Source organism: Phaethon lepturus, unplaced genomic scaffold (assembly GCF_000687285.1).
Source record: "Phaethon lepturus isolate BGI_N335 unplaced genomic scaffold, ASM68728v1 scaffold19771, whole genome shotgun sequence".
NCBI lineage: Eukaryota > Metazoa > Chordata > Aves > Phaethontiformes > Phaethontidae > Phaethon > Phaethon lepturus.
Window position 1 is genome coordinate 21514 of NW_010515887.1, and position 25116 is coordinate 46629.

Sequence of the window (25116 nt, forward strand, 5' to 3'; positions counted from 1 at the left end):
AGGCAAAATCCTGAACCAAACTCCCTGTTCAGGACGTTTTAGGAATAGAAATCCTCATTGTGCAAACCCCTGCTAGTCTACCACGGCCACTGTCAGTTGGAGGTCCTCAGCTGACTTCCCGCAGGGCTACAAGCCTCCTCAAAATTAGTCATCTTAAAGGTACTTTAGATGCAAACCAGACAGTCAGGAAGGTACAAGATGACAACCTTGAGCTGCTTGTGGAAACACAGGGGAAGCCACTGTCCCTCGTACAACTCACACACCACCTGCTGCTGCCCCCAGCCTCTGTGCTGGAAAGGGTTTCTTGAGCACTAACTTCTAGAAGACCCCGTGGTAACCCCGATTAGAGATTAACAGAGAAGCTATGCCAACTCTACAGCTCCGTTTTCAATTTACCTTGGCTAATTTATTTTTTAATAGCAGGTACAGATTTCTCGACTAGGACAATAAAAGATCTCATTTTCATTGAAGGGTCTTCAGTCTGACTCGTAGCCCCATCTTCACTTTTCTCCTGTAAACAACAGCCAGCACTGTTGGAAGCACAGTTCAATACAGCTGATCAGCAAACAACTGGAAGAACTATTGTCTAGAAAGGCAAGGATGGAGGCAAGTGCAAGAAGTGGCACCAAAGGTTTTCCTAAAGGATTTGCTGGTTACTCCACACACTCAAAATCAAAATGAACATTATCTGGGAAATCTTCATTTTTGGACCCTTATAGTGGATTCCTTTTTTATTTTCAGCATGGGAGCAAAACAGATAAACCCGAGGAAAATTTGGATTCTAAATACAAAAGGAATTCAGAAGGAACAGGGCACTGTAGGGACCTCTTGGGATATCTCTGATCTCCTCATATTGCAAATATCTTATCAGCTGATCTCCTCCATAAACCTATTCAAACTTAATCTTAAAAACAACATTTTTCCTATAGCCACCACTCTGTGTGGAATTTTTTTCCAGAGTCTGATTCCAGTGATTAGAAACAAGTTTCTTATTTCTTTCTTCTTATTTCTTTCTCACTTTCTCAAAGTAAACACATTTCCAGTCAGCTTGCTTCAATTCATCCTTCTCTTGACAAAATTATTTCCTTAAAAGCAACCTCACTCACGTTTAGTTTGACTGAAGACTATTGTTAGATATCATGATGTAACTTTACAATAAAGAGGAAAAAAAAAGTTGTTGCCTAGAGTATCTACAGAGTCAAACTGAAATCAACACGAGAGATGTGTTGTCTTTATGGTAGCAGTGACGGCAGTGGTACCATCCTTGAGTGGGGTGGTACCTGCTCACATCTGTAAAACCTAATGACGCTAATGCCGCAAATGCTCTCTGTCCAGCCAGAAGACTGTGGGACAGATTGTGCATCACACGTACGAGCACTGCTGGGCACTAAAGGTGCTTTATAATCCCCTTGGCTCCTCTGAGTAAACTGTTGTGTAGTGACCTGGAGATGACAAATCCAGGTACCTCAGCACAAATACATTTTATATTTTATCACCTTTTCAAAAGGCTGAAAATAGATGACTCACCAGCAATCTGCCTTTGACCCAGTGCTGTGCAGAGTGGGTTGAAACTCTCGTAGGAGAAATTATACAGCCAAGATACTGGGTGATGGATATAATTTGCAGTGAAAACAGCGTTTTGTGTGAAATAGGCTTGCCCCAATATGAGGGGAAAAAAACCACCACACCACCAAAACCAAAACTGAGCACTTGAGTGAGTGTATGTAAAATAGCATTAACAGGGCAATTATGTTTAGAAAAAAAGACTATGTAAAACTCTCTGCTTCCTACCTTCCAGGTCTGCTTGTTGAATTTCAAGCAACATCAGCTGAATCTAGTATTATAAACATTTGAAGTACTTAGTACCTCTGAAGACCTGCAGGGCCTCTAAAGCGATTAGGGTTCGGTGTATCTGTGCCAGCCTTAATCCACTTCCCCAGATAATAGGCATATAAAATAGGACACATGTGCCACAAACCTAAACCAGGCAAGAAATATAAAAAGCCAGTGCCAGATCAAGGAGAACTTCTAAGGAGCGGGATCAGACATGTAAAAATGTTTTACATAAGGACAGTACTCCACACAGAGGATGGGAAGTCAGATCAGATAATTCTTGCTACAAGAATAATCCCAGTAAGATTGGGACCTGGATGGTTTTAGGTTTGGGCATCATTTACTCATTTAGCAGGTTCTCATCAGCTACACTTGTGCAAGGCCACTGATGAAGTACCAAAACTTCATGATGATGGAAGTCATCATTTTATATGTAAAGGAAAATGGGAGATGTAAATTGTCATTACTGATCATGGTGCATGAGAGTGGTGATAACTGAACTCCTCTCTGAGAAGTGACCAAGCTGCATTCACAGATTGGGCAGTCATAAAAATAACCTTTGTACCTGGGCAATGTACAACACTGACAAAAAAACAAGCGTGCTGCCCCATAATGCCTTTTCCACATTCATTTTTAGAACAGAGCCACCTCTCAAAATATACTTATAGCGTGTAATTTTATTTTCAGCACTCCGAGCTCCAAAAACAATGGGACAGCTTTTCTCTTTCTGCATTTTTAACCGTCTTAGGATAGTATGCGACAAGTGGCAGATGCTGTGGAAGACTGCATTTTGCATCTCAAGAGCTCGGCAGGCAAAAATATTGAATAAATCAATCCATACTGCTCTTCCTCAGACACATTCAAGCCTCAGCATATTGCTGCCTGCTGCAGGGATGCAAGGCAGCCGGGGAGCGACTGCACAACGCCGCTCGCAGCGAAGCTGCGGGAACACGGGGCGGCCAGGCACCGACTCTGGCCCCTGCTACTCATTCAAAAAGAAACATATATACTAAATTGGATAAACTATTAATAAGATGGTAAGTTAAGCTCGTAAGTTGGCGGTGACAAGCTCCAGGACTATGGTGAGCAGATAAGAGATATTGGGAGCAGCTGTTATTTTTCTAGACCATGCCTGAGCCTAGGACCAGCAGCAGCACCGCTTATTCCAGTGACAGAAAAGTAGGTCAGCATGACGGGGCCAAACAAGTACCACTATGAATTCCGTCCCTGATAAGCTGTCCAAGTTCATTCTTGTTTTATTGCACGTTGCTCAGGTTTCATCCAAATCCTCTTGTGCATATGTTCTGTATTGCCCGCAGAGCGCCCGGTGCGTGGTGACGTAACTCCTGTGGGTGCTTCCCCCTTCCAGTACTGAGATGGCAACAACCACATGTAGTCGTTTGCCCCACAGAGACTCACACACGCAACTTAAAGAGAATGTTTAAATATGTAATAACATATAGAAGATACTAACTCTGGACAGATCGGGTTAATGACTTCTGTGTGAGCCACATCTAGGATCAAGATCCTTCTAGAAAAATGGGGGCTAGAGGCTCCGCACCAAATTCTTTTCTCATGTTTACCTATTAAAATCCACCAAATCCCATGTATTTAGCCATGAACAAAATGAACCATATGAACGAAGTCTTGCAGTATCTCAGTACCCTTTCTAAAATGGAAACACGAATGTTTGGGGCTGGCAGTTGTCAACTGTTACAATCATTACTAAAGCCAGAGTTCTTCAAGTGACTTCTGAATTGAAACTTTTCAAAATTCATTAATTGGCCACTGGATGATCCTGTTATTTTAAAAAATGTATTTGCTGCTTCCAATTCTTTCTCAAATGGTGGATGGTGCCTGCTTTCCGTGGTTCTTTCTCTTATATATCGTTACATACATTGCACTATTATAAATACATACAGGGACAACACGTAACTACCCATGTAAATTCATGGCAATATCTATGTGATAAATAGTGGAGGCACATGATGGATTGTAAATGTATATGAGAAATACATTTCATAAGTAACTGTGATTTCCTCATCTGTGGCTGCCTGCGAGCACATTTCCCACTTACACGGGAAATGGTTCGATACTCCAAACACCTAAGAGCTGCCATATGAAAAACCAGCTTGATTACAGATTACTTGTGCCCCAGCTATGTGAACACATTTTTCCAATTCCCACTGTCTACTACACATATCCAAAAACATATTGTTTTCAGTTCTTAGCTAGTACCTCTGGTTTTATAAAAATAACACAAATTTAATGTCCTGTACCTTGGGACGGGATTCTTCTTAACTAACTTTATACCTTTATACAGCACAGACACCTACAGCTGAGCTAGTCACCAGAGGACCCCTTTGTAGTTCACAGGGATAAACTGGCATTTGAAGGACTTGATTCATCAGGCCAGCTGTAGATATTTATCTTGGGATAAGACAGATCTAGTACCAGCAGTGACCCTCTACCAACCATAAGGAGATCACTGAATGAACAGCTCTGATGCAGGCATTCATATTGCAGACATTTATGAACTAGCAGCCCTGTCAGAGGTGACTATCAGGCATAGATGTACAGACCACTGGAAAAGGGGATGTCTTCAGCTTCTTGGCAGAACTTGGTATTTTCTGTCAACCTTTGAAAAGCTCAGGATGACTGTTAAAAATTGTGTCTGTGTTGTTCGTGGAAGAGCTTACTTTCTGCACACTGAAAGGTTTTTCAGTCTCCTTGGGTTACTGGTAAATTAAGGAGATTCACCTTCAGAGAGCTTCTTGACAGAACCTGGTATTTTCTGTCAACCTTTGAAAGCTCAGGATGACCGTTAAAAATTGTGTCTGTGTTGTTCATGGAAGAGCTTCCTTTCTGCACACTGAAAGGTTTTTCAGTCTCCTTGGGTTACTGGTAAATTAAGGAGATTCACCTTCAGAGAGGGGGGAAAGGAGTGCTTATAAATCTCCAAAGCACTTTTAGAATTATTTTTTCTGTGGTAAGTAGAGGCTTAAGGTCATGCGGCTTTGCAATATAAATTTTATCAGCATTGTTTTGTTATAGATGCATTACAAGTAGCAAAACAGCAAGGAATTTAGGTAGGTCATCCTCAGAGAAATATTAATTGATCTATAATGGACACTGTGCCTGGTGGCAAACTGCCCATGTATGTGTATATATATATATGAATACGCACTCCCATAACCTCTTCCTCTGCATATCCTTATTTTAGTGACCTAATTGCAAACTGCTGCTCGCTCGCAAGCTCAGTAGCAGGATTTTCCATGGGAAGCCAGTGGTCTTTCTCCTTAACCCAGTGTTATGGCTCTTTCACATGGAAGAGAGAAATTGCCTGTAACTCCTGTTCCCACCCATGCCGGGTAGTGGGTTGTTTCAGTGGGGCTGGGGAGGTCCCCTCTCTCTCTTGCTGTTTTTCTCTCTCAAAGAGATAGCTGAGAGATATGCTGATGAGCAAGATCAGTGGCTGCCCTCTGTTCTGCCAGTGACTTCAAGTTTCCAGCAGTGTTCTGTTATTACCTGACTGAAAGAAAATGGAATTTTAATTACCTGGTGGTGGAGGTAGAACTTCTCAGGCGCATGAGGGAGAAGTACAGTAGTGTGATGCTATAACCCCTGACTATGAAAATTATGGATTGAAAGTGAAAGGCTAATGGTCTAGTTGAAATTTCAAGATTTTCTCTAATTCTCCAACCTTTTGACCTCTTTTTTGAGACCTTTACATTGGAGGCATTGTAGTTACCTTATTTTAAACTGACAGGAATCAGTAGTGAGCCTCTGGCATGTGTTTGCTGGTCCACAGCAAATTCTCTTCCTCTTTTGTGTTTCCTCCATTTTCAACAAGCCTAGCTGGGAATAGATTACTGTACAAAGGTATTAACCAGATACATAGGAAAGTACTGCCAACAAATGTTAGCAAGGAACAAATTGATTGATGGAAAATGTCTTTCCTAACTGACTCTGTGGGTTCTGAATATGAAAACAGTTACAGATTACAAGACAATAGGTGCTGATGTGCTAACACTGGTTAGGCTCATCAATTTTCACAATTTCTTAACTGTTTACTTACTCTGTCCTCATTACAGCAATACAGAGACTACTTTTTTCACTCTTTTGGATACAAATTCCTTTCAGATAGATAGAATTAAAGAATCTGCCTGAGGTGTCAAGTTAGATCAATAATCATCTACCATACAGGAGCTAGGGATAAACCTTTTCTTACACAGTACAAATGCCTGTCTTCAGTATGCTCCTGACCTGCCGGCAGAATGATATCATAGCCTTTCAGTTGCTTACCAGTCCAAAAGTTTCACTCCAGAACAATTTCACACAGGGCAAGCATAGGTTTTTACATAGTGCATTGAGTAGGTTTAACCTGCGTTTCCTTAGACCATTTTCTAGGCTAAAAAGGGTCAATCCTGCAGGCAGTGTTAGACATGGAGACAGTTTTACCATCCTGTGAACTCTTCTGAAAGATGGAAAGACCCCCATTTCACATTGCCAGGCAAAAAAGAGGGAAGCTTTTTTCTTCTTAACCAACCAACTAGAAACATGGGACAGGGCACAAGATGGATCTCTGACTCTGCACACTGCTTCGTTTTTCGCTTGCTCCATGGCTCTGTTTTGGCCTGTTCCAACTAGCACTCTCCAAGAGGAAGCCTGGGTGTGGTTTGGGGATAGATCATGCCAGCAGCTTCTCCGAATAAGAGTTATAAACAAGAACTTCAACAGCCTTGACTCCCTGTGGTGCACCCCAAGATGATCCCACCCGTTTTGTGCTGTCCCATACAGCACGCTTACCCTTTTGTGTGCCATACGCCAAGGTACGCAACGCAAATCCTTCGCTTTGCTGCCGTCAGAACACTCTCCAGCAACTCTCAACATGTCTCTTACAATAAACATTTTGGCTACTTAGGCCTGAGAAAACACACACAAATATCATATCTTGGGACTGCAGGGGAACAACAGGTTCGGTGGAGACCAGGGTCCAGCGCTACGTAGGTGTGCACTTTGAGTCAGCCTCCTTTAGAGGGGTCTAATCCTGATTAGGACAGACACAAAATACTCCATGCTCCAAAGCCTTCTTATTTAGCAGTTAGAATAAATAAAGCAGCCAAACCGCACCGGCATATCCCATAACAGGCAGGACCCGGGTGCCCACCTGAGTCCAGGGATTCACAGCTGAGAAAAATACCCAGATCACCACGATGTTGTAGCTCAAAGGCGGATTGCTCATTATCCTTCTCAGGTGGGTCCCTCTATCTTTCCCCCTAGGATCGTTCTATGGCTATATGAATAATCAAATATTTATGAGATGGGAAAAAAGAAGCCCTTTGTTTCTGAAGCTCCAATTCCTGCACCAATGTGTACAAAAAGGGACCTTTTTAAACATCAGAGTTACTGGGATAAAGCAGACTGTTTCCTTCTCTCTGATTTTGACCCTAATCCCACTTTTGAGCTGAAAAACTTTTTGCAAAAACTAACCGCAAATGACACCCTTCTGCAAGTTTTCATTTTGTGAGAAAATTCCAGACTAACTTTACATGAGGACCACACACTCACATGGGCCAAAGATGTTGATGCTGATGAATTGCTGCTTTCAGCTGTAGAATTTCATTATTCTCGTTCTGTACAGCTGGCGTTATTGTGTGGTGATGTGTTTGCCTTCTGACACCTCGGGGGGGAGGATGAAATGAATTTTCTACATTCACAGCACCAAAGAGACTGTTTGAATAAGAAATGTTGCAATAAGACCTGCACGACTATGTCCTCTGGCATGAATGATGAATCCAGGTTTTTTAGGACGTGTTTTCTAGCAGCACTTATGGACTGGAAGCATTTCTTTAAAAATGTTATAGGAAAATTACACTAAAGACAAGCCTATTTTGACAGATGAAATAAATGAACTCGTTTATATTGGCTCATTTCTAGCCTGTGTGAAGCCTTTCCCTTCACTTTTACAGGCCAGTAGATCACTAATCCTACTCATTTTCAGTTTGTCAGTCAATAATCACTTACGTGGCACTATGTCTTTGGAAATCACAGCTGAGACATGGTCTGATGCGCAGTCTTCCTTCCACGATGCCTTGCTAAATACCGATCTGAGGCAGCTGAGAGGACCGAATACTCTGTTTCTGCTAATGACACGTTCACCCAGCTTGTCATAAAGAAGGTTTTGGGGAAGTTTACAACACTGCTATGCAGGAAATGTTTCTACTTCAATGGCATAATGAAGTTATATGAAGCAGAACAGTCCCTGCCATTGGACATTAATGAGACTCAACTTTTTTTTTGCTCTAAGGCACTTTAACTGTATCACGAGCAGAGGCCATCTGACTTAAGAATGAATATTCAGTATCTGTAGCAGAAGCTGAAATACTTGAGAGGGAAATGGTACCTTCCCACCTTCTAGCCTGGACAGTACCCATCACTAAAAGTGGTGTGCTGCACAGTTGGCTAAATTGCAATTTGATGCCCAACCAACGGCTTTTTAGGGTATTATTATATTATTAATTAGTTATTGTTTACTTGTTTGGATTTTATGTCTTCAAAAAAGATCACTTTATGTTAAATACTCCTAAGGGATAGCATATTTCATGGCACTCTGCAGAGAACTGTGACAGCTCATCAGCTTCTATTTACTGAGAAGTCATAGGGGTAGAAATAAATTTATGTTTTTAAGGAATAAACATAATTCCTCTCTTGCATGTGACAGGTGCAACCCCTGTTTATTAAAAAAGTAGAGAAAACATTTGCAAAATGGATACTTCAAGAACAAGTATTGCAATAGACAATAACTTTCCTGAGAAAGAAGAGAGTTGAGAAAGAATGAAATAATAACTTCTAAAGGGCAGGCATTTGTTTCACAATTTTTATGACTGTCACTGACTCCTTTAGCCTGGCCTATCTTAGATCTGCAGCAGTGTCTCTCACTGCAGCTTGTTGGGGGGACGGGGAAAAAAAGTAAACTGACTTGGCAGAGACATTTACTGAGCTACTTATGAAGACCAGAAGACGATGTTTCACAGTTCTGAGAAACTCAAGCTGTTAATACTTTCAGTAAATTATATGTACGTATCATGGCCTATTTACAAGGCTGTAGCTTTATTTGCTTAAGTACCTAAATATCTTGAGGCGGCTCTGAGGAGGATGTTGAGCCGACAGCCTTGTCTGCCACACTGAGTTGCCTCAAATACCCGGCGAGAGCGGGGGCCAGGCTGCAATCCCTGGGAGGTGTTTGACTGGAATGCAACTGGGACCAGTGCTGGCAGAAGTGCATTTAAAGGTAGTGGAGGCTCTGCCACAGTATTCTGGAATTAAATCAAACAACATGTTGACTTTCTCCTGAGGGAATGTGATGTGATAAATCTGTGATGCATTTCCTCACCGGAGCTATGTGGGCTGTGCTGGCTCTCGCGAGCACCAGGTTGCAGTGGGTGAAGCAATTTCCCGCGCGCGTTTAGAAACCGCTCCAGAATACTTCAGGGTGATAAAAGTTAGTTGAGCCAATATGATTAGAGAGCTCTCACCTCATTTTCGCTGCATTACTGCTATAATCCTAGAAGGAAGATTCATATACATGCACTCAGGAATGAAATTCCAGGGGAGAACAAATCCATAATACCAACAATTGGCTAATATTACGACAACTGAATTTTCTTGTACTAGCTTTCTTACTTTTTTGAGGGCAAATTTACCCTAGTGCATGAGACCAACACAAGACCTGCCCAGGCCTGAATGTTGGATACTATGGCCCTCAGTACAGTGCTATTAAAATTGCCAGGCAGGCTTTCAACATGAGCTTGCTGTAGAGCTAAACGTCCCTGCGTGATGCGGTTCTGCCAGAGCTGAACAGGGCGTACCTATGTGATGAAGTGCTCCTGAATGTGAGAAAGGCAGGCAAAGTCAATCCCGAATGCATAAACATATCTTAAGCAACAAGCAAAGAGTAGAAGTCAGAGCTGTAACTCAGAAGTCTAAGGGAGGATGGGAAGAGTGACAGTAAGAGTTTCCCTCTCCTTTGGTTTACAGAAAAAACACATCAAGCATTATATAAAAATGGGAAAATCTCAACCGCAATTACTGAAGCATTCGGTTATCCAAAGCTGAAGTTATTCAGACCCAAAAAGCAACTGATGCATTTGTTTCTCAGGCAGCGCACACATTGCACTTCCATGCAAGTCAGGATGTGTGTCCATCACCTGCTGCCAGGCAGAATTCCTTTAGAGGGGTATCTCATCCAAAGAATAGGAAGTGACCAGGAACTGTAGGCACCATTACCATTAGAGCCAAGTATGCGATTCCCTCTTGCGATAAACCCAAACTCATTTTGTGTGTGTTCAGTGACATCCCATTCAGTGTCTAAACATGGTCAGTATAATACAAAAATGTATCCCTGGGCACACCAATAAAACTGAATGGAACTGAGTGCTGTAAATAACACGACACTCAATTCTCTGTCTCAGACGCAGAAATTTTGATGGAATTTTGTAGCTCTAGAGGAAATGCTGAGCACAACCTAAACATCTACATGAAACTGTTATGTGAGCAAGGTGAAGTCAGTCCAATGAAAAAACACCACCACCCAAGACTGATATTTAAAATGGCAATCACAAGAGGCAAAACAAGTTTAATATATACAGACTGGCAAAGCTGCATTCTACTTCTTTAAGAATGCATTACATACTATGAGCATTCCTATTACAATTTTATTGCAATATTCAAGGTGTACTCAGAAGATACTATTAAGTTTTTTTAAATATGGGTTTATTTGTTTGCATCTTATTTTACAGCCACTCTTCCAGCCTCCAGTTTAATTTCTAAAATTAAAGCTAGTGATATTTCCATATCAAAGTTTAAAATTAATTTGCTTTGTGAGACATGCCCCTTGATCTAAAATACTTCGTTTTAATTAGGACATCTAATTTTCTCTAATGGAATCAGGTTCCATTCACTTAATCCAAAACTACTTTCTGAAAGAGTTATAAGCAGTACATTTTCTCAGCACAAGTCCTCCTAAGGTTTGTCCGCATGAGGAGATTGCACCTATGCGGCTAAACTGATTTCAGATTGATCTACTTACACCACTACAAAATGTTACTGAAATTAACTGTAACTGGGTCTACCTCACTTCTGGATCACTTTTATCAAACAGCTTTAAGTTTCCTGATGCAGAAGACCAGGAATAGATAATAGAAAATCCAGGAATAGATAATAGAAAATCAGGTACCATTACAAGTAAGTGTTAGGATGAAAAATGAAAATTGTTCCACCTCCCAGAGCACGAGTGTCTGGACCCGCACAGCCTGGGGTATGGCCACTTCCCACCATCATTTTTGTACAGCTTCCTCCTTCCCTTTGCCTTCTTGTCTGTAACGTGTTGCATACATGTAGACTGTCCCAGATCATGTCTGCTTCTCATTAAGAGGATGTACAGGACATTTCTGAGGAACACTTTGCATATTCTGGCTCCATGTTAGGATGATGTTCTGCCCCCATGCACACACAACGGCACATGGATAGATCAGGGCAGAGATAATCAGTGCATGGGCACAGTGAGAAGCATCCCTTCCCTTACTGTGAGAGCTCCCTCCTTTTAAAGTAAGTGTTTGTTATGGGGAAGGCCTTTCTTTATCGATTTTGTACATCTCATCAGTGCAGAGAAATGCAATAAATACCATACATTATGATAAACTCGGAAACACCCTCAGCTCCTTGCTGACTACAGTTCTCACAGTGCAGGGGCACGGCAACAAAATGATGTAAAAGACTGCATACCTTGAAAAATATCCAGGCTGTCATCCATTTGGCCACTTTTACAACCCAAAAGACATGCTTGTAGAGCTCCGTATTCACTACTCCAGGGTCTACTACATTAGCAGTCACATGGCTTCCATTTGCAGTCAGAAGATGCTGTAGTCGATAGGTAAATAGCACAAGGGCAAGTTTGCTTTGGGCATAGGCTCCATGGGGTGAATACGAACATCTGTATGCAGGGGAGAGAGAGAGAAAGAGAAAGGGAGATGCACATAAAAATAATCAGAAGGAAAACAGAGCTGCACAACCATCAGATGGTTTGCATTTGGCAATATGCAGCAAACAAACAGCTATACATTGAGTCATCAGAAGAAACAGCTTGTCACTGGCAGGCCTGTTGTTTGCTGGAGTTCCAGTGATTATGCCATCATACACCAAGTCTGATGTATGTCGGGGAAAAAAAATTAAATAAAATTACATGGTACCTGGCAGACACTCTATGTCAAAAATATTTAAACTAGAAATGCTGAGGCACCAAACTCCAGGATATCATCACTTAGAGGCCCTCAAACTACTCTCCCCTTCCTCCCACACATACATACCCTGTTCGCACCCAGTAAATCAGTGCCTGATATTACTACTCATGGTTATTACTATCTGTATTGCAGCAGGACTTACTAGTTTCTGACAAAGGCTCCTGTGTTAGGCATAGTACAGGTGAGTAAGGCAATCATTGCACCTGCCCCAGTGACACACCAGATTACGCATGGCTAGAGAGATGGATAAAAAGATGGGGCAAGGAGAGCGGCTGCAAGTATAACCACAGTTATGCCATATACAGCCTTTAGAGCAAAGGCAGCTGGCTGGGTCTCTGCCAAACAGGAGGTGCGACGAAGGCACACAAATACTGGGACTTCACAGAATCACAGAATCGTGATCAAGTCCAACCATCAACCCAACACCACCATGCCCACTAAACCATGTCCTGAAGTGCCACGTCTACACCTTTGTTGAACACTTCCAGTGATGGTGACTCCACCACCTCCCTGGGCAGCCTGTTCCAATGCTTGACCACCCTCTCGGTAAAGAGTTTTTTCCTAATATCCAATCTAAACCTCCCCTGGCGCAACTTGAGGCCATTTCCACTCGTCCTATCCCTAGTTACTTGGGAGAAGAGACCAACACCCACCTCACCACAACCCCCTTTCAGGTTACAGCAAAACATTATCTGTTGAGACTCCTGTGCAGCTCTCTCATCCGGATGCTGAACTTGCCTTTCCTTCACATCAAACTTTCTAGGAACTACTGATTAGTTTGGTTTCACTGCATGCAGGCAGTAGTATTATTTTTTTAAATAAGCAGGCTAGTTCCAGCCAAATTAGCAGGTATGTCGCTTAAACTGCCCCTCCCGACTGGGACAGGCCTCAGCATCACTTCCACAAATTCCTATGGCATGACAATTCACTCTTGTAATTACTACAGCCTCTCATCTAACCTTTTTTGTGCTTAGCAGAAACAGAGGTAATTCCTGGGATTACAGACAGCTCATAGGCAAAGCAGGCGAGAGCCTAAAGCAATGGGCTCCTGGGAGCAGCAGAACAGCTCCGGTGCCCATCCCCAGCTGCTGCTGGTGGAGGGAGATAGAGGAGCACCCACCCAGGAGCAGATGTCTCTATCTCAGCTCTCTCCTTCCCTCTAGTTGTTGTCTTGCCTCGGTGACAGCCGCAGCTACAGCTCCATCCTCTCTGTCTTCACCCGCAGCACAAGCAAACGCCCGGGCTGGGATTGCTTCCACCCTGCTGAAAAGCCTGCCTTTGGTTTTCTGTGGTTGCTACTACGTGCAAGGTTTTTATTTTGAATGAAGAGCAAATATGTCTGAGTTCTTTTTGTTATCTCATTCTTGACGAATACCTTATTTATTATATCCGGTCCACTTCACCACAGAAAGCCCTGGATGCTAACAAACAGACTGACTGTCTGCAGAGGCTGCTGAAGCAATTTAACTGTTCATGTTATCTGAATGGACTCAGAAACTTGGAGACACGATGGTAAATCACACAGCTCAGCTACAGGAAGTAAAAGACAACAGCATTAACTCTCCAGTGCATCTCTTTTTTTTTTTTTTTTCCTGCTTTTTTTCCCCTGTTCTATTCTTGTTCAAGCAAATGACAAACAAACAGGCTACAAAAGCATTATATAAATTGAGAAAGAATAAAAAAGGACAGCTGATTGTAAACAGCCCTTGTACCAACCAACGGCCTGAACTGTAGCATGCTGGATAACGTAGCTCCATCATCATAAAGATATCACCTGCGCCTCGGGGTAAAATGGGCTATTTTAAGAATAAAGAACAATCACTGCATGAATATAAAAGTGACTTGGCGTTAGTCAGGAAATTGCAGTTACATTTTAAATTCAGTAACGTCCGTGCTCTGATCTGAGGCACTCAAAATGTCACCTTACGCTTCATGCATATTTCAGCCCTTTTAACTTGAAGGACCAGATCCTCAGCCGCTACAAGCTTCCCGTGCGCAGCCACGCAGGGCAGAGCTCACGCCACCCATGGGAAGAAGCACTTATCCGAAGCGCCTCCGGCAGCCAGCTGGCAGCCAACCCTGGCACTTCTCCATCGGTGCCACCATTCCCCCACCCATGGAGAACACAAGCTGGGGCACGGGACAAGCTTCCCGGGTTGAGTTAGAGTGATCTTGTCTGGCAAGTGGCTCGCAGGGAAGCAGGGCTGGGGACTACTCTGACTTGTTCTGCCTGGGTCTAGTCTGGCCTTCAGTAACCTCCAGATGCCAGGCAGGACGCTGAACGCTCCGCATTCCCACATTTTGTGCAAGTGCTGTTTTGACTTACCTTGTGGCAACGAAGCATAAACTACAAGGGCCGGATCCTCACAAGCCTTGTACTTTGCATAGATATCTATGTCAGAGAAACACTAGCGCTGAGAAGATATAAAAAGCTATCCAATCACTGAGGAAGCCTTTTATATCACAGATATATCACTCTTGCAGTGCAGAGATGCAAATGATTTGCAAGGCAGCGGGGAATCAGACTTCAATAACACACTATAGATATGAAGGATATAAAATTGGATACACAGAGCAGACACTTTTGGCAGAACCCCTGCAATGATTACCTGCTCTCTTCCCATTTTCTGTGTGTGTGTCTTTTGCTTTCCAGGAATCTGACATCAAATGGACTACATAAGACAGAGGAATAACCTGTGACACAGAACTGACAAGGATTTTCATTGAACAACTGTTTTGTTCTTGAGACCCTGTCTTATTAGGTTCATGTTGTTTAAATGCCACATTGGGAAAAAAAATCAACACTGGTTACTTGATTTCAGTACATCCAGTCTTCACTTTATGCATCAGAAAAATAGGAGTGCACAGGCTCCTGTACCTGTACCATGGTTGCATCTGCCATGCACAAACATGTTGCATCACAGATTCACAGAATCACAGAATGATTTGGGCTGGAAGGGACCTTTAAACATCATCTAGTCCAACTACCCTGCCATGGGCAGGGACAGCTTCCAAAGACCAGGTTGCTCAAAGCCACGTCCAGCTTGACCTTGAACACTTCCAATGATGGGGCTTCCACAATTTTGCTGGGCAACCTGTTCCAGTGTCTCACCACCCTCACCATCAAAAATTTCTTCCCTATGTCCAATCTAAGTCTAACCTCTTTCAGTTTAAAACCATAAAATGTATTCCTCCTATATATGGAATTATCTGGCTTTAAAGCCTATGCATCTAAATCTAGCCTCTCTTGGCACTCTATGGTCTGCATGTACATTTTCTACACTGAATGCAACTATAACTGTATACTAAATGACATAATAATATTGATATTATGCATTTCCCCATTGCTTTCATCTTCTGAAGGCTCTAAAAGCCTTCTAAAATGAAAGCACATACAAGAGGCCAACGGACGCACAGCCCAGAGCCGAACACAGCTTACCAGAGAACCGTGCCGGCTCACCAGTGCACGCGGGGCGCCTGTGGCGCTTGGACCCCTGAGGAAGCAGGGCATGGCAGCAAGGCAGGCAACTGCCCAAGCAGAGAAAGTCGGCCTCCTTAACCGGGTGGCTAGTCAGGCAAAAGACTGGTAGCTCCCAGCTCCCAGGGGTATATGCATACACTGGTCTGGCAGCTAGAGTGCTAGGAGGTACGGGTGTTGGACTGCCTGGGGGTCCGTCCTAATAAATGCTGCCCACCAGGCTTGAGCTATGCCAGACAGCAAGTGCTGTGGCAAAAGCAGAGCAAGGGAAGGCACTGAGCACGGACTTGGTGGGAAGAAATCCAGTGGGAAGGAGTGGCATGTCTGGCGTAGAGAGCTTGGAGAAGTTCATGCCCACTCAGTCATTTGAGCGGGGCTCTCTATGGACCACTCTTCCTACCATGGAAAAGAGTGTCCCTGGGAGATGCCCCACTAGAGCATTTTGTCGAGTCAGTGCAGATGAAAAAGGGCAATACACAACTCACTGAATGGAAACTACGGGAGGAATGAAGGCACGCAGAATTTAATTAGCTGCTTTGAAATCTAACCAAGAGAGCAGCACCATACAAGACCTTCTTCTTCCTTTTAAAACAATGTTTTATTGATTCTATACTGCTGAATAAAGGATCAGGATAACGCAGGCTATGTATTTTCTGTTCAATTGATTTTTAGTAGAAATTCTTACTTTTGGCTTAAGATTTTTTGCAACATAGACTGACAAGTTTGAATTGTCATTACAAAAATTAGGGAGAAGAACAGAAAGGAATTCTTTTGTATTTTTGCCAAAACATTGGAGTGAGTGCCTTGTGGTTTGTTGATTTATTTATTTTTTTTTTCCCCACCAGAAACTGGTTTTATCACTCATCTCCATGGTACTGTCTCTAGCAGCAGTCTCCCTAGCACGCTGGGGCAATGTATACGTAAAAAGGAATGAGGAGCCAAATTTCAAACCAGAGCCTGCAGTAGCTCATTAGGTGTTTAAATATGGACTTAGCTGCTATCCAAGTTTGAAAATGGGATCCATGTTTAGCACTTGCCTTGGCAGCCAGTCTTACTCTGGTTTCTTTTCTGTCTGGCTTTAGTTGGTCTGTGCTCAGCAGAGGTCTCCCATTCACATCCAGTGACACCGTGTTTAGCAAAGAGCGGTAGGTCAGCTCAGGGAACCCACTGAGTAGCAGGGGAAACAAAACTGCTGCTCGGCGCAGACGACTTCCTCCACACCACCTCTTGCACGTAGGCTCACGCTGCTCTCGGTTTTTTCTCTTTCGTTAGCGGCTGCTTTTGCATCGTGCACACATGTGGAAAAAGCGGATACACCCCGACTGAAAAAAGGGTGCAGTGACAGCACCTTTTCCCTTCCCCACCGCATCTTGCTTCAAGAAAAGGCTCAGAGGACCTGTGACCATACTGACCAACACACAGCTACATTTAGCCTGGCTGGTGCTAGCAGTGAGGTTTTCCTGATGTGGACCTCTTTCACACCGCGCTTGTCTTGTGCATGTCATCCTCCCCTTACCATGCTCCCCAATTTCCAGCGCGCTAATTTGCCTGGAGGGCAGAGTGTGCCAAGATCAAACTGCAGAACAACCCGACTGCTATGTGCTCCATCAAGAGACAAGTGATGCAAAACGTGGGTGACATGCTGGGGTTTTTAATGAAAGGCCACACAAAATTTCAATATATGCCTCAGGATGAATCAGTGAATTAAGCAAAACACAGACTTGCTGTATTAAAATGACTAAAGTTTCCTAATGATTTATGTATTAATCTTGCAATACATCATCACCATTGCTTAGTCAAGAATATAAAAGACTATTATTAAACACTCATGAAGCTTTCACAGTCCTAAATTTTCTTTCCCCAGGGAATGCAGCACAAGATTTTTCAAGATTTTGATAGATTTTGCAGTTTATTTTAAAGCAGCTACAGAAACTTATTACAGAATATAGGTATGTTTTTTCCAGTTATCGTAAGCAGCTTCTTTCTGTGATAACACAAAACTTGAGTCCTAAATATTGCTTATTAGATTTAAGCAGAATTCCTGACAGTACTACATATATTTATCCTGTGAATACATTTGCTGAGTCTCATCAATTATGATTTTCCCTCGATACAAAAAAAAAAAGGAAAATACAGAGAAGGAGAAAAGGCAGAGTTGGAGAAATTAGAATACGTGTATTACCACTGAAAATTAGTATCCTGACAATTGAAAGAAAAAAGCATATGCATTAATAAAACAAAACTAAAATCTAAAGTGTTAGTGTATCTACTTATTGAGATGTTATTACCATTATGTTTTGTACAGTAGCTGTCCTGTTACCAACCACTACTATAGGCTACCGTCTAGCTACCCATTTCATATACATGCCTGGGTATTTTGGGTGTTCACTGAACAACGACACTTCCTCATGTACATTTCTTTCATATACTTGATATGTTACCTTTAAAAAAACATATTTAGACATATATAACAGTATAACAGTACATACTGCATATGTATAACAGCCAAGGAGGCCGTAGCACACCCTCATGTATTTGAATACACTGGCAGCTGTAATTTGAGTGAATAAGAGCTCAAGCATTAGGGACTCCTGTCTGAAGTGCCCTCATGACCCTATGATGGACACATCAGAAAGGAAGACTGCAAGATGGATAAGTGATACTACTGGTTCTATGGAAGCTGAAAAGCAAAGCCTTCACGTCCTAGTTGGTCGCACCAGGGTTATTTAAGCAGCCAGAGGCAGGCGGCACTTTCAGAGCAGCTCACCTTGTCCTTTCATTCCAACCCATGGACAAAGACCGACCATGTCTAGAGCTTCCCCCTCTCCCTGCAGTGAGCCTCTCAGTGCCAGGTGCTGCTCACACACAGCTCTGGCCAAACTCAGGCTTCCTCTGAAATCTCAACAGTGGTAAAATAGCATTTTTCTTCTTAAAATTACAGGATAAACAGAAGGGTGGAAGCTCAGAGCTGGGAGATGCTCTCTATCTCTAAAATGTTGGTGATGGTCTCACTACCAGTAGCTGACTTCTCTACAAGTTAGTGACTTCTGCCTTGTGCCTAATCCACAGATCAGTAGGAGCCACAAGCTGGAAGCTGGGTTGTGGGGCTTTTTCAAAGCCATGCTTCCCAATTTTCAGCATTTCAGTGTATAAATACATAGCCTTCAGTGACATAGCTTGTTATAGCTTGTAGGAAATGCAGAGGGGACAAAAATTAACTTACTGTCTTTGGGGTCTTCACATGTAGTGAAGGAGCCTGGAACATCTTTATTATAAAAATATTTATGAAAGGCAAAATAAGCAGGGGATTGTCATCCTGGGCATTGCTGTCATCCAGATGGAATCAATGCATCATTTTTCATTTGGTTGATCCCTCCTCCTAATGGCAGCAGGTGAGATGTCAAGAGCCCTCCTGCTCTACTGATTGCCTTGCTGTGTGCAGCTCCATTGCTGTGTGCTCAGCAGAGTTCTCAAATGTATGAAACAGGGACTCAAAGGCTGGTCTTCTCAAAGTCTCACCAGAATCACTATCTTAAAAAAAAGTCTAATTTGTTTGTTTGTGTACAATTGGTGTTAATTGCAAATGCTTTTGATGATTTGAAATATTGATGGCAAGTTCAAGTTGTAATTACTGTAATTCCATTCTCCCAGGAAATATATCTTTTTATAAAGAACTACATAAATTGCCTCTTCTGAAGCATCATTTTTCTACAGTTGGTGCATACAATACAGTGTTAAGTACTTGCTAATATTTGAAGTGGTATTTGAGCATAATGGTATCCCTTCATTCAATTAAAAATCTCCATCAAACAAATGAATGAGTAAATAAATAGAAGCAAGCAAGATTTTGTGTTGCTGCAGCCAAGAAACACATAAAGGCTCCAAGACCTACATTCTGTGTCCTCGTGGCCCTTTTGCGTGATGGGGCAACATCATGGCCAGATATCTTTTTATATTACTTCTTGGATAATCTGGATCTCAGTTTATTGAAGATTGTCACATATCTTTTAAGATTATCTCTTGGATTATAACAAGCAGAGTTCTGAGGCACTCTCCACCTACTTGTGGAAAGCTTCCTAAGTCTCCTGCAATAGAGGTTTTAAGTTGAAGGAAGCAATGGATTTTCCTATGGAGTCTTCCCTTCCACCTGAATGCACATAGGGCCATAAAATGGGCCAGTAATAACTTGAACAGTCCCAAATCTTATTCCTTTTTTGATAAAACCATCTTAAAACTGGTGTAGACTTTTGCAGATCAGCTGCAGATTCTGGGCTTTTTATTTTGGGACTGAAAGGGAACTGTAGGGTCTTGTTATGCACAATAAAGTGCTGCCATTTGAAATCCAGTGGAGTGCACATGTGGCTAGCAGATTTCCAGTAGAATACATGAAATTTGTTGATCTATATGTGAAGATAACGTAAGGTTTTGTTTTGTGATGGGTTGAACCCCCTGCACTGCCTTGGAGTTGAGGAGGTGCTGAATGTGTTCTGCAAGTGCAAATGTTCAACATGCTGAACTGCTTTATCTTACCAGGAGAAACATGGCTTGAATGCACACACAGACTGCAAAATCCTTTTTCCTCCAAGATACCTATAAATACTGTGCAGAAAGTCCTATACCACCACTCTCTGTCCACAGAAGCAACACAAGATTATCAAGTCTTACACAATAATTTTGAAAGTCAGGGTGGGTTTTTTTTTTGTTGTTGAAACAATCTAATAACTGCTTTTTCAAAGTTTTCTTATGTAGTGAGGATATGAGCATCTCAGCTTCAAACTGAGAGATAAAACTAACTCCCAATACATGAATTAAGACAAGGAACAAGCTCATAAAGACAACTGTTTGTTAAAAATAGGCGTGAGATGCCTTCTCCGTTGTTGGGAGACCTTTCTAGGTTAAAGAAGAAATATGGCTGAAATGCCAACAGGTACAGGAAAGATTAAAATGTGGACGTTTTCTGCACCCATGAAATGACTGATAGTTCAGACAGAGCAGGAAAGGCTTTCATTTGTGTGAGACCATATGTCACCAGTGGCCCTTGGCCGCTGTCAGAAAAGATGCGGGAATTAAATATGTGTATGAAAGGGGCCTGTAAAGAGGGGGGTCTTACTTAAGGAAAATAAGCAAGCCAACTTCAGCAAACAAAAAACCCTGCAAGAAATTAATAACATACAATGTCTCAAAGTGGTTCACAGCCAGCATTACAAAGTGGTTATTTCCAAGTACCATAAGGGACAGTGGTAGCAATCACTTTCTCCACCATTTAGCCTTAGAGTTGGTTTTGGGTTTTGTTTTATAAGTTTCCCAATACTGTGTCACCCTGGAACACTGTAAACAGAGATCTGTAATGGAAAACCAAGTATTTCCTGAGAAGGGGCATGGCATGACCTGGGGCCAGAGCGCAAGAGATCTTTTTCAGTCAAAAACACACTGGAAGCAAGTGAAGCCAGGCAGGTTTGGCTTTCCAGGAAATGACAAGAAGTTTCATGTCCAAACCCCGAAAAACCAACACACAGTCACAGAGTGCTCTGTCCCAGCCCACACTGAAAAAAGAATTAAAAGATATTGCTGCTTCGGCAGACTGATTGATTTTTGTGGCGATTCAGATACTGAACACCCTTCCACCACCACCTCTTTGGGCTGAGAACCAAAAGATTTCATGCAAAATTCACAGTATTGTAATCTGGGCATTTCTGCAGTACTGTATTACAGCTAGAGTTGCTGTTAAAAGCTCTGTGCGTCTCAGAAAGCCACCATGATCCACAGCACGCCTCGTGCTCCATCCTTCTTGGAAGGCCGAGATGGTGCTGTGCACAGCCGGTCTCCACCTCCCATGACAAGAAACGCAGGGGAACCAGAGCACCTGACATATAGCAAGAACAGAAGAACTGGAGCAATGAAGCTACAACTATTAGAAGACATTCTGGCAGTTTAAAACTCCCTGTGGCTAACATGTTTTATAGTGTCGTATTTTATTTAGCAAGTACATTTTTCATAAGCCCCACATTTTTAATAGAGAACTCAATTTAATCAAAAGACCAATTTTTCTTCACAGGTTTAAATATTCAAATGCCTGGTCTACTTTTGAACAGATGAAGTTCTCCTTCACTGAAAGAAGAGGTTTAGGATGGGGAGCAGAGAAAAGGTTAAGAGTTATCATTTGTAATCGCAGAGGCAGAAATCTGCTTTTGACTCCCTCCAGTACAGCTTGTAATCCTTCATGCACGTGGCAAGATCAGGGATGTATGGCTGTGAAGAACCAGGGGCAACAGCAGGGCTGCACCCAGAGGGGATTTGTGGAAGGCAAGCTGATCATTTTGACCTTTTCCCTTAACACGTTATTCCAGGGATTTACAAGCATGTGTGCAAGCTTTCCCTAGCTACACGAGGCAGCTCGAAGGACAACTCCGCTGAAAAGGTACTGTGAAGACGGTAGTAGTTAGAGCAATTGAGAGGAATGCAAAAATCTTATGAATAATCACCCAGGACCTGAACTCCAAAGCTTTTAAGGTTTGTTCAGCCTTAACGAGTCTTTTTTGCTCATAGGGAGGTGTTAAACTAACCTCCCCCTCTCACGGGGGGCCACGCTGTCTCCACTCCACTTTCTCTGCAAGTCTCTTTTGCCGTCTCCGTCACACGGCTGCGGTACGTTAGCTTTCAAGTTACCACCCAACTGCCTTGCCGTTTCGGAAAAGAGCATCCCTGCGAGCTCCGCGGCCGCGGGTGCCACAGGGAGCTGACTTGGCCCACCCAAGCCGCTGCGCAGGGAGAGGCTGAGCGGCGGGGACAGCCCTACGTCACATACCTCCCAACACCTTGCAATTTTGAACTATCCTATCAAATCATTAACCGTTATTAATAATCCTTTGTTAAGGCTGTTAAGGCCATTAATTCCTTTTAGACAAGAAGGAGTTTAACATTGGGACACACAAAATAGCTGCCTTTAATTTCCCCGAATCCATTAAAGTCTGACTTTACCGGTGCGATAGTGGTGCTACACTGCGTTACTGTTCTTCAGAAAAACGACCCCGAAAAGTATTTTGATTAGACGGAACAAAAATGCACCGATAAATGTAACATTAAACTTTCCAAAGTTGGCATCCTGACTTAAATATTTCTTCATTATTGGCTGCAGGAACGGATTGGGATCACCTGTGGCCTGCAACACAGATAAAACACACGCTGCATATGAACTAAAACTCAGCCTTTGGACTGATGAATTGGTCTGCAGATATAATAGCCCATTTACAGTTTTAATTAATTCATAGAATTTGAGATCTGTGCCTTCACTAGTACACTCATTTTCCAGGCCAGCAAGTTAATTTTTGTAATTAATGCTAATTGCCACTAAAATAAGGGATCATTTTGCAAAGCAGCAAAACCTTTTGTATTTATACAGAAAGCATTTTGCAAAGAAGGATGGAAATACCCTTATGTAGGTGCATTAAGCATTTGAATACTTATCATCTAACTACAGAGAGGAAAACTTGGAAACCTGCTGCAGGAAGGACACGTTTAACTCAATACAGCAGTCTGCCATAGTCAGTATTTGGTCCTGTCAAGGGAACACGATTTATCTTGCAAATTGAACCAGAATAAAAGTTATTGTTGGGAAGTTGCTTAAACAATACAACTCAAACAAAAACATATATTCCTTGAGTAAAATAAAATCTATCATAACAAGCATTTGTCCTATTGCCTAGAAGAATCTTTTATGATAACAATTTCTGTAGTTTTAAAGCATTTTTTTTAAGCAGCAGCCCCACGACACAGCTCTTTATCTGTAACTGTGAAAGACTGCCGTACTGACTAAAATGGATTAACAAATAGAAGGATAATATTTAAAACGCATCCTATTTCCTCTTACAAATTTTCCTTTATTATTCAAAAAGTTGGAAATAAAACAATAGTACTATGGTACTAGTATGCTACTTCAGCTTCATGTTTGGTTTCGCTTGAATTGAAGATATTGTACATCCCATAAGTTCTTCCAGTCAGAGAGAATTAAGAAACTACAAGTGACAGATCAGTTGTGAAAAGGCACTGAAGGAACCAACTGTGAATTAATAAAAAAAAAGCTTTTAAGTTAAAAAACTGTTGACTCATCAAACCATTCTTAGGGAAAAAATCGGTTTTAAACAAATGTTCAGCTAATAAGCCAAATAATTTGAAAGTGGTGACAATACCTTACTTCAACAGGATACCTTAGGAATTAAAGGTTTGGGGTTTCAGTTTGATCAACATTATACTTCAAAATATGAATGACAAGGTACTCATAAGGATAATTACAACATAAATTAGAAATAAAATATTCTGAAATCACTGAAAGCAATGGGTTTGGTCTGAAAAATTGATTCATATTTTCCAAAAGTAATTTGATATTTTAATTTTTCATTGCTATTCATGGACAATATTTTCAAAATCTCAGCAATGCTGATAGGAAAAAATTCTCAACTTTCTGCCCAAACTTATTGCAACTCCATTTACCAACAAACATCGCACACACGCAAGAAGTGAAGATAAAGGACAACACGCATCCAAGAACAGGAGGTCTCCAGAGACTTGGCAGACAGATTTTCCCATCAGTATGTGACACCTCCTGTTACATCCCTTATGAACTGGCTAACGGAGATTAACTGGGGCTGCCTTGTCTCCCCAGCATCCTCGCAGGTCCTGGGAAGAGCTGTTTACCCTGTTTTACACCAGCTAGGATGCACATGTGGCAGCAGGGATTTTTGCAATTCCTTTCATTCAATCTCTATTGTCTCTGACATGATTCATGCGCTATGGCTACAGGGGAAGAAAAAATGTATCTGGGGACTGTACAAGCTTGGAGAGTTATAAAAAACATCAGATCCTTCTGCAGTTGGAGAGCAGAGGAAAGAGAGCAGAAAAAGTGTGACTAACTGTTCCTGAATATACAGAGACGTGAACCAGAAAAGGAGCTGTGTTACTGTGGCTGGGGAGTTCATAGATCTGTGATTCACAGCATTACAGGGCCCATTTGGCATGCAAAAAGAGAGGATGATGAAAGGAATAGTTAGTCATGGAGAAAAAGCTAGACAGAACACACAAAGATGCTAAGCCTTGGGAAAGGGAGCATATTCAGGTGTGACACACAGCCTGGGAAAGGGAATAAGGGCTTTTTTTCTTTATTTTCCTAAAATTCCTCCTTACTTTGGTAGGCAGAGTAATTGAAGGAGTGCCCTCCATCCCAGCCTTGCAAGAGTACCATGAACTCCAATGCACCGTTGAAGCCTAACTCAACCCAAGAGGACAGCACAATGTTCTTCAAGCTGTGTTAGCATCAGACAGCCATATTCTCTCATGACCATACTTTTTCCTCCTCTCACTTTAGACAGTATTATTTAAGGCAGGCAAAAGAGGAAAAAAAGACATCCCGACTGTTAGAGTGCACAGTGTACTACCCTCAGCATGTAATTGCTGAAATCACCACTGCTGAAGCGCTTGCAGATAGATAGCGTTTCTGTTAAACTTTCACCT

At 42.2% G+C, this 25116-nt stretch overlaps 1 protein-coding gene across 1 annotated transcript in view; it reads right to left on the reverse strand.

Moving 5' to 3' along the window:
* DHRSX (dehydrogenase/reductase (SDR family) X-linked) overlaps positions 1 to 22312 on the reverse strand; it is a 40420-nt gene extending 18108 nt beyond the window's left edge. Inside the window, exons 1-2 of the mRNA XM_010295921.1 lie at positions 22176 to 22312; positions 11620 to 11827 (exon numbers count right to left, since the gene is read on the reverse strand). Of these exons, the coding sequence (XP_010294223.1) occupies positions 11620 to 11827; positions 22176 to 22312 (345 nt within the window). The remainder of the gene's footprint in view (positions 1 to 11619; positions 11828 to 22175) is intronic.
* Between the last annotated feature and the right edge of the window lie 2804 nt (positions 22313 to 25116).